The 11,238-nt window shown below is 37.2% G+C and overlaps 1 protein-coding gene across 1 annotated transcript; it reads left to right on the top strand.

The window, feature by feature from the left end:
* The first annotated feature begins 1,379 nt into the window (after positions 1-1,379).
* On the top strand, positions 1,380-9,792 carry LOC108754645 (collagen alpha-1(I) chain-like). Its single transcript, XM_018497107.1, has 4 exons — positions 1,380-1,449; positions 2,522-2,583; positions 6,340-6,368; positions 7,093-9,792. The coding sequence occupies exons 2-4, from the start codon at positions 2,559-2,561 to the stop codon at positions 9,601-9,603; spliced, it is 2,565 nt and encodes an 854-aa protein (XP_018352609.1). The 5' UTR covers positions 1,380-1,449; positions 2,522-2,558; the 3' UTR covers positions 9,604-9,792.
* The last annotated feature ends 1,446 nt before the right edge of the window (positions 9,793-11,238 follow it).

Raw genomic sequence — 11,238 nt, forward strand, 5'->3', positions numbered from 1 at the left:
ATACGAATTTTGGAAACCTTGTATATAAATAATAAATTATTAAAATTTATAAAACTTTTTATACATACATTTTATATTTATGAAATATTTAATAATAAATAAATATTTAAATTTAATAGAATATTTAATGGAATATTTAAAATAGAATATTTATCAAATTAATCTATAATAGAATATTTAAAAAACATATTTGCATATATAATTTATAAAATAATATAGATTTTATCCTTGCATTAATTAATTAATTAGATATAAATAATAGTTTTTTGTAATTTTGCCACAAATTTATGTAAAAACATTCTTTAAAAATAAAAAGAAGAAATGGTTCTTTTTATAATAATAATTTCTGTTGTTTGTTCTCTGTTCATTTATATTTACTAAAAAAAGATGATATAAATTCTGCTTGTACTTTAACAAGCAAGGGATAATTGCAGCAGCAGCGTACATCTATTTTATCTAAATACAAGTAGATCGAGATGCAGAGACATCCTCGCGATCTTTCTTCTCTAAGGCGATCTTCGCCGTCGATTAGAGCAACGCGAAATACACAGCACTTCGGTAGACGTTACTCTACTTGCAGTATTTCACTTTCACTAACCCCGGCCTCCCACAAGCTGCTCATCTCCGCGAGATCCCCCATCAGGACCCCCCTCTGGAGGAGGCCTCCTTCGGTCCCGCAGCGGGTCACTTACGTCGTGAGGTCGTTCCACGGATAGCGCACCGCTTATGGATAGTAATGGGCCCGCGCTAGATCCGCTACCGCTATTTTGGGCCCAACCTGTCGATATTTACTTTAGGTAATCATCCGGAGTCGAAAAAGTCCAGTTGCTACTCCTCTTCATCTTACTTTTAAAGGTTCCTGCTTTATTTGTGGATCTCTCATACATAGGAGATTATATAAAATACCTATTGTGTTCAATATTTACTATTGTGTTTAATATTTTATAATATTATAAATTAAAACATATGTACAAAAAATATTTATAATTGTTTATTAGTATGAAATATTGTATATCTTAGATTTGTATTATTCTCTTGAAATAATTATTATTAACGTAAAAATTATCTGAATAAACTATATTATAGTTGCAACATACGTTATATGTATTTCTTAAGATTTAACAAATAAGAAATCAGTGTGGGAGCAATATCCAATCATTTCTCCTACGATTTTTAGAAATACAGACGCCCCGCACGAAAGGATCCATCCCATCGCTATTCGCGGTTTCGCGAGCTTCCCCACCTTGCATCCCGAAGAACAGAGGAAAAAAGGGGGCTCGATCTGGAGGAGGTCGAAGGATGAGCGCCGGGGCTGATCCCTGGTGGGGGCGTATCAGCACTCGGGGTGCTATCCAAGGATATATATGCCGATGAAGTTACTTCCACCATCAGTCACTGTCTTGACTTACCTCAGCACTGCGGTGTGTTTTGTACATACGGATCGGTTGGGTGAGTCCTCGATATCACTTCATCCCCCTAATGACACCCACAATCGCGCTTTTGCCCGCTGCTCAACTCTGCGAGTACTCGCGTTTATCGCATGAATTCGACCCTTTTTTCGTTCTAAGTTTTTACCAGTGTAATTCGCCCCGAGAATTGAGCTTTACATTTTTCCTCTGTAATATATCTGTGAGCGCGTATCCCAATGTGGCACCGATAACACGCACGAATGATTCGACGAAGGTCCCAAACTTCCGTGCGCAATGCTCGGGGATAGAATGAGGAACGAACGCAGTGCATTAAAGCAACACGGTCAGTGATTTCCATTCGAGCGTATCTTGGAGTTCCATTTTCTTGTTAATATGTTTAATACCTTAACCCTTCGTGTACACAAGGGAGTGATGTAAGTTATAGCAGTAGTTATAGCAGAGTAGGCGTATATGCTTATCAATGTTTCGTGTTAATTTATAACGCGAGGGACATATAAAATATCAAAATTTTTTCTTTTTAATATTATAACAATATCACACTAAATTTCTATACGTATTTAAGATTTTAATAAAATTTCTATATTATACACAGAAAGATATATTAATTAATTTCAGTTCTTTGGGACTCTCTATCATTCGCTTACTTGTTTTAATTTAATGTTAAAATCAATCAATGTGAGTAATATAAATGTACTGAAATTTCATTATTAAAAAAATTGTAAAAGCGTTTTTAGCAGAAATATCATCCATATTTTAACGAGAGAAATAACTTACATTTTTAGCAACAAACTGCGAAATACATATCAAATAAAATTTTATTATTTAAAAAATACTTGATGATTCGAAACTTTGTTGGCAGAAAAGTTATACGTATTTTAGCAAATAAATTGCATTTTTAACAATAAACAGCATATCATATCTCATCAAATAAAATTTATTTATATAAACAGACGGCATATAACTTTTGAAATTATTGCAAATCACTGCAAGTTCCAAAGTTTTAATGTCCACCTTTTTAAATATCTTTCTACATAAACTAACTACATATATAAATGTATGAAACAGATCAATCGATTGCACTATCTTTTCAGACTCGCCCACTCCTTGAGGGTGCTTGCGCCAGCAAATATGCGGTTACGCTTGCTCTGGATCGGTAAGATAAAAGTGATATTGGTTCAAGATATTGGGTTCATCGCATGGCTTCACTTCGTATAATCATCTAATGTAGTAACCGGGTTGTTACGTTAGCACATCATCAAGCACATGGGAAGAGCTAACAAAAAGCGACGCAAGAAACGTCGCGGCAATATCCGTCGGTTTTCCTCTGGAGAAAACAGAAAGATTAGCAGAGATTGCAGTGTCGTGGATAGAGAAAAGAAAGTTCGCAATTTGTGACGTGTCTCAACGTCAAGTATAACCTTCGTCTCAATAATCGAAGGAGATGAAAAGTTTCCAAGCAATTGTTAAGCAATCCTACACTAACTTACACCTTCCGTTCATCGAATTATCGTACCGTATAAGTTCTCATACGCGCCATTATGCACCACGCAATCGGTATGGCATTCTATGACAATGTCTCTTGTCCGTGTAACGACTGCAAATCACATCAGAAAGATATAAAAAGGCAGAAAAACTTCATGAGTGCGCGATCATCAGTCACAAACATGTGATAAAAATAAAAATTTTCCAATAAATATATTTATTTTTGAATATTCTTATATATATATTTAAAAATAATATTTGCTTTTTTTAAAAAAAGTTCTTATTTTATTTTTAATTTTTATTCAACTTTCTGTCTCTAAGTGTAATTTCAAACTCTAAAAACATATTATGAGCACAATTCGTAATTATCGTGATTATAATTTGTATAGCAAATGAAGACAAATATCTTAAAATATGTACTAACTTTTAAGTATGAGCTGTTATAAAGAAATTTTATTTCTTGAAACGATTTATTTTTTTGATCAAGTAATGTCTAATAGAATTAAATGCCGTAATACGTACGTTTTTTATGATTCGATTACGATATTACAGTCCAAACAAGTTTTAAATTTCGATGGAACCTTCACGCAAGGTCTACGATATTTTTTCGTAACATCCTCTAATTAAAATGAATTAGAGATAAGCCAGCGCGCCGTGGGCTGGTATTGTTCCAACGCACTTTTACGTATTACGGGGTCACCATTTACGCTTACAATCATCCGCACTTAAAATAAAGGTCAAGTGTATGCAGCGTACCGTGTTAGCGCAACTTCTCTCGCTTTGCTTCTTACGAATCTTAAGAACAGGCACCGTTCAAGATCGTAAATCTATGAAAAAGGCGAGCGCTTGGAAAGTCAAAGAAAAGAATAATTTGGAAACAAGCTGAACTTTTCTAATTTCAAAGTCAAACTATGAAGTATGAATTATCGCAGTTTCTTTATATTTGAATTATAGTAACTGTATAGTAAAGAGAGACTAATTGAAGGTAATTAAAAGAGATTTTTTTAACGTGCTGCTATAATGTAATTACGTTACATTGGCATAAAGTAAACGTAACTTTTTGGGGCGGAGATACTGGGAGATACACTAGAGATAAGAAAAATTCGTAGTCCGAGGAAATATAGCCTAAGATGGGTTAAGCCGTTTCCGTTACGGCTTCCCTTCGGGCAAGTTACGTCAATACTCTGACGATCGTGCAACACTAGTGTAACCACGTAACGGTCAAAGATTCTCTCAAACGATGCATCGAGTATCGTGCTCGGATTATCTTCGTAGATCACGCGAGGTTCGGCCATCTTGATCTCCGCCCCATTGTTTCGAGGTAACCAAAACCGAAGCTATCAACCGACAACAGGAAGGTGTACGAATAATGGTATGCGATACTATTGCTTGAAATAGCCTTTTGGCCAAATTATGCGTGGTATGGAAATAAATAACGTATAGAGGATGAAAGAAAAAGATCTGCAAAATTATTATTACACTAAAATATGGAAAGAAATTCTCACACGTCGCTCACGATGATCGTAACTATTCAAACAGGTTTTTGTGCTTTTAGTCCTATTCAGTAATATAGCCCATTAAAACCGGAAATCACTAGAAAAAAAAGCGTTGCTATTAAATATGTCATTTATATTTCTATACATAATTAATTTTAAAATACAATTTTATTAGCAATTTAATATAAGATTTATGAATTATTGTCTTGGATAAACCTGATATTGGCTAATTTTAAACTAGCTTTTATTAGACTTACTTCTATTAATTCAAAAAATTGATTCAATTTTATAAGTATATAAATAAAAAATACAAAGCTAATTCAAAATTAAATTTCGGTTGATAAATTATTGGGTTTGGAAATAAAATTTATATTTAATCTGACTAGAGTAATTTTCTAAAATATCCATGACCCGCTATAACAACGATCTTATTTAAGCCATAGAGGTCAATCGTATTTGCTAAGTTTCACCTATTAGTCTACGTCGAAGTAAAGTCACCATTAGAGCTTAATTTATCAACGTCAACGCCTAAGGCATTATTGACGTTTGAATCGTTTGATAATTACAGTTATTCGTTGAAAACGATATTCATCGCGACAAGAGGAAAATTTAATCAAAATTTGTATAATTTATTTTGTTACTTGCGTATAATAATCTCCGAATCTATTTTCAATCAGAGGCAGAGTCATGGTCCCCATAAAGGCCATGGGGGCCACGGCTCTTGTCTTGAATATCTTCTTTCTTAAAAATATTTATAGCAAAATATTATATATACTTTTAAAATTTCTGAAATGCTTAATCACAATTTTGATATTCCAAAAATATTTTTTAATTTAAGAAACTCCTAGATTCTTATAGTTTAAGGCTTACTATCATATTGTAAACATCGCGTTATGCAGCATTGTGCAAAAAGTCTATGCTGCGGCTTTTATTTTTTGTCCGTCACGAACGAAAAAAATTTTCGCTTGCGATGCGTACGATAAAAAATAAGAACGGAAAAATGGAAACATGGAAACTGTGGAAATTTTCCTTTTTTTTTTATTATTGGCAAAACATGATATTGGAGAAACTCGGCAACCCAATAGCATACAAATCTGCCAATGGCCGCTATCTTGAGAAGTTTTTGAATTCGCTTTTGCTTAATGCTATTATATAAAGAAATTAAATATATTTTTCAATAAAGTATACTTTATAATTTGCAAATAAGATTATATGTGGAAATTTAAAGAAAGCAGTGCTGAAATATTTTCTTTCTAATCGCACGCGCTTCTTATGCGTAATCGAAATAAATAAGTATTATTTGAGAACATCACTTCATAAAGTTTACAAGAGATTACCATTTGAATCTTCTTGTATGCCCAAGAACCAGAGTTCTGTATCTGCTTAACAAGTAGCTTGCGTGATCCGCGAACCGGTGTCATTGCGAAAACGTGCACGGTCTTCACAATTCTCGTGTAACACACCACACGCACTCGTGCAGTTTGTTCGTACTGTTCGCTTCTCCTTCTCTCTCTTCTGCACGCGCGATCTTTTCTTCTGCGTTTATCCCTCTTCATTTTTTTTGATGCTATTTATGTACGGGCAAGCGTGCGAAGAACCCGTAACTTCTCCGTGCCTACGCTCTGAGCGCGCTCGACAATGCTCCTTAATTAATTAGACGGGAAGTTATGTCAGAGATTTTTCAAGACACATTTCTCTTCTGTGAGATTCGCACGCAACCTCTCGCCATCGCGACGAATTGCGGCTGTTACTGGAGGCGGCATCGGCGGCACACAGCCGTTAGCACTCGAGATAATTGATGTCATAACCAAAATTCTTTCTTTGATGGATTTGTAACGCGCGTGTTGTAACAATTATGTCCGATAAAAAAAATTGCAATTTGTCAAGGTCACTCGAAAAAAAATAATATAGTCTTGTTTGATTTGTTTCAGTCTTGCTGGCTGTCACTCGTACAGCTTTGGTAAGTAATTCTTAACTATAGATTACGTCAAAATAAAGTATTCACATAATATATCTCTTAACATAATTCGCAATTTTTTACAATTAATTTACTTTATTTATAAATGCTGTTTTTTTTAACTTTCTTTAATCTCCATCATAAAAGCGGTACGTTAAAGTCGATATAAATCAATGCGATGTAATCATTTTAATTTTTCGCGATCAACACATCTCTTTACGTCTTCTTTCCCACCTTATGAAACAGTATTTTTAGTTGCGCAACTTTATAAGCACTCTCATATTAATCAGTCGTGACTGTTGTAACTTCACAACGATCACAATGATCGAGGAGCGAGAAGACGCTCTCCTTCAGACTTTTCTATAAGCACGATTCTAACGATGCCGGAATCTATAAATCTGATATAATTAACCGTTCAAGAGTAATTTCAACTAATACTGAAATGATATTAAATATAATAAACGTATTTAAATCAGATTATATATGAGTATAAATATGTATTATTTGTATTATTTATATTATAATTAAAACATTATTTACCTTTTATATTAAATAATTCGCGATAATAAGTTTAATTTCTTAAAATTTATACAAAAATTATTAGAAGTTAATTTTCTAAGCAAAAATTATTTTTTTTTTCTTGTTTCTACACAAAAAATTTACGTTTCTTATCGATTCTATTTCTAAGTTAGTCGACATCTTCTATACGTTATAATTAATATTACAGGCTGATGACGAGGGATATAATTACCCTAGACCGACAAACCAACTTATACCAGGTACTTCAGGAGGAGAAACTGGCAAACCAGGAGGATTTCCAACTGCTCCGGGAGGATATCCTTCTGGTGGTCCAGGAGAACGAGGAACTCCTGGTGGACAACCTGGAAGACCAGGTGGTTATCCATCGGGACCACCGGGATTTCCAGGACGCCCAGGCGGTGCTCAACCAGGGAGACAACAGCCTAGCTTTCCATCAGGTCCAGGACCTTCGGAGGGATATCCTAGTGGACGACCATCGATTCCATTTCCGAGTGGTGAATCAACAGGAAGGCCAGGAACGAGTCCCGGTATACCGAGTGGACCAAGTGGACCAGAAGGGTTTCCAACAGGGCCAAGTGGTGGATATCCTAGTGGCAGACCTGGTGCGCAAGGACCAGGTGGATTTCCAAGTGGGCAAAGACCTTCCGGATACCCGAGTGGTGGGCCCGGCCAGGGAAAACCAGGTCCTGGATATCCCACTGATCGACCGGGTGGACAAGGACCAAGTGGAAGATATCCTAGCGGTCAAGCTCCTGGAGGTTATCCCGGTGAAGCACAGAAGCCTAGTGGCCCGGAAAGTGGATATCCTAGTGGAGAGCCAGGAGCTGGCTACCCTGGAGGTACTCAAAGACCACCTAGTGGTCCTGGTCCACAAGGTGGACCCTCTACCAGCGGCTATCCTAGTGGTAGACCAGGAGCACAAAGACCAGGAGGTTATCCAGGCGGTCCAGGTCCGCAAGGACCAGGAGGATTTCCGGGTGGACCAGGCCCGCAAGGACCAGGAGGATTTCCAGGTGGGCCAGGTCCGCAAGGACCAGGAGGATTCCCAGGCGGACCAGGTCCGCAAGGACCAGGAGGATTCCCAGGTGAACCAGGCTTGCAAGGACCAGGCCCACAAAGACCAGGAGGATTCCCAAGTGGGCCAGGCCCGCAAGCACCAGGCCCGCAAGGACCAGGAGAATTTCCAGGTGGGCCAGGCCCGCAAAGACCAGGAGGATTCCCAGGCGGACCAGGTCCGCAAGCACCAGGAGGATTTCCAGGTGGACCAGGCCCGCAAGCACCAGGCCCGCAAGGACCAGGAGGATTCCCAGGTAGACCAGGCCCGCAAGCACCAGGCCCGCAAGGACCAGGAGGATTCCCAGGTGGACCAGGCCCACAAGCACCAGGATTCCCGGGAACTGGTCATCCAGTAGGTCCTGGCGGACCTGCCGAATATACACATGAAGATGAGGGAACATACGACGAAGGTGATTATTCAGCTATTCCGGGCGAACCTGGTCGCGATTATCCTATATATAGTGAAATTCCGGAGACCAGTTTCCGTTGCGATGCCCAACAATTCCCTGGTTACTATGCCGACGTGGAAGCCCAGTGCCAAGTTTTTCACATATGTGCCAACAATAAGACCTACGATTTCCTTTGTCCAAACGGAACAATTTTCCATCAACAATTTTTCGTTTGTGTATGGTGGAATCAATTTGAATGTAACTCCGCGCCAAGCCTTTACTATTTAAATGAAAATATCTATGACTACACTATAATGGGAGCACAAGGTCAAGGACCTGCAGGACCTTCTAGGCCTAGTACTTATCCAGGAGGTCCAGGTGCTCCTAGTGGCCCAGGTGGTCCAAGTTATCCAGGAGGTCCAGGCGCTCCTAGTGGTCCCATTTATCCAAGAGGCCCAGGCGCTCCTACTGGTCCAAGTTATCCAGGAGGTCCAGGCGCTCCTAGTGGTCCCAGTTATCCAGGAGGTCCAGGCGCTCCTAGTGGTCCGAGTTATCCGGGAGGTCCAGGAGCTCCTAGTGGTCCCAGTTATCCAGGAGGTCCAGGCGCTCCTACTGGTCCAAGTTATCCAGGAGGTCCACAACGTCCCAGCGGTCCAGGTTATCCAGCAGAGGGACCTCAAGGTCCATCGGGACCTCAAGGTCCATCGGGACCTCAAGGTCCATCGGGACTTCAAGGTCCATCGGGACCTCAAGGTCCGTCAAGGCCTGGCGGTCCAGGTTATCCAGGAAGACCGGGAGCTCCGTCCGGTCCGGGATCGCAAGGTCCATCGGGACGACCAAGTTCTGGATATTTAGGTCCGCCATCAGGACCATCAGGTCCTCAAGGACCTCAAGGGCCAAGTGGACCAGGATATCCTGGAAGACCTCAAGGACCTACTGGACCAACGTCGAGACCTCAAGGACCTAGTGGTCCGGGATATCCAGAACCAAGTGGACCATCTCCAGGATATCCAGGACAACCTCAAGGACCCACTGGTCCACAAGGTCCAAGCTTCCCGGGTGCACCAGGTCGTCAGCAAGGACCTGGTAGTAGTCTAAATGGATATCCCAGCGGTAGACCAAGTGGTCCAGCATTCCCAAGTGGGCCTTCCGGGCCAGGAGGTATCCCTGGAAAACCCGAGACAGGTTCGCCGTTTCCACCGCAAGGACCAGCAAAGCCTGATCGTGAGTACTTGCCGCCGCGGATTGGATAAATATGAAGCTAAACTTAACGGCACCTAACGACAACTTTCATCGTTAATGCCGGATGACATGTAAATACGAGCCTCTATACTTGCGTATATGTAATAAGTGATCGATTTTTTATTCGTATTGCATTTACACTTTTACATATAAAAAATTTAATTATTCTGCTTAACTGTTTACTCATCCTTTCTGGGATTTCCACGTAGATAATTGATGCTATTTATATCATTGTATGTGTTCCGATTAGCTTTAGTAATAAAATATATTTATACAATACATATATATTTTTTCATATTAACAATTATATTAAAGTATATAATTTAAACCACATACTTCAATTTTTTATATTCATATGTTATAATATAAAACATATGCATTTTTTATATTTTATTAGTAAAATATAAAAAAATATTATTTTACCGAATTCTAAAAATTCTAGTATTAAAAGTTTTTATCTTTTAGTCTTTTTGCTACGTAGTTATTAATGCAGCGTACAAAAAGCAGTATAAAAAATTGATGAAATGATCTGTCAAATTTAAAATGTTTGATCGCAATATAATTCAGTTTTTCAGATCTATTTGCCATCATTATTACATTAACGTATTTAATAAATCATAAGTTAATTTGTGCAGTAAATATTTTTGATGTAAAATTGCATCAAGAAAGAGTATTTAACGGAAATCTTGTAATGAAATCATGAGTGAATAATATTAAAATCTGTATGCTGGATGTATTCATCATCGTCCAATTACATCTTATTAATTAATTAAATTAGAAGCATTAAATATCTTTCATTATTGTTGTTATTAAATAAACATTAAATTCTAATCCAATTTCGTATTCCTAATTCCTATACAGCCAAAAAAATTATTAGTGCTATTATTATTAATATTGCTATTATTGATATTAATTGGCAATATGACAATTACTAAAATTATTATTATTACTACAAACTGATTTTACCGATTAATTGGTACCAAAACCAATCAAAGACGTTGATGGAATACATGTAGCTTGTAAGTAAGTATTAAAACGCGACATATTTATTTATTCGGGTTTAATAAAAATATGAACCATACCACTTATGATCTATTAAAAAAGATAAATCGAACGTCATGCGGATGTCATCGGTACTTGTTTGTACGATTAGAAATAAGAATTTATTAATTAAATATAATCAAAACTATGATGAAAATTAACGTATCGAGGTACAGAGTTTTATATTTTAAAACCTTGCCTTATGAAGTGTCATATAATAACACTTTTAACACAGAGTTAATTATTATATTTATCAAACATAATATGATTGTAAAGATGCAATTTTTAACGATTTGTGCGACATATTTCCTTAGTATAATTGAAACTACAAGTTTATATTTGTAGGATTGTAATAGCAAATATTTTGTAAGTAAATTATAATATTTAAAATTGCGACAAATATACTTTTTACAAGAATGTCGTCAAAAATTTTATGATTTTAAGAATCATATCTTTAAAGTGGAAGAAGCGTAATTATCATTTCGATAAAATAGTATCTAATTAATTATCACGCGATACAAAAATAACGAAGCAGTGAGACTCCGATTTCTTCCCAAAAAATGTATCATTGTTATATATAATTATGCAACGCATGACATAATTAA

This window comes from Trachymyrmex septentrionalis, unplaced genomic scaffold (genome assembly GCF_001594115.1).
Source record: "Trachymyrmex septentrionalis isolate Tsep2-gDNA-1 unplaced genomic scaffold, Tsep1.0 scaffold80, whole genome shotgun sequence".
Taxonomy (NCBI): Eukaryota; Metazoa; Arthropoda; class Insecta; order Hymenoptera; family Formicidae; genus Trachymyrmex; species Trachymyrmex septentrionalis.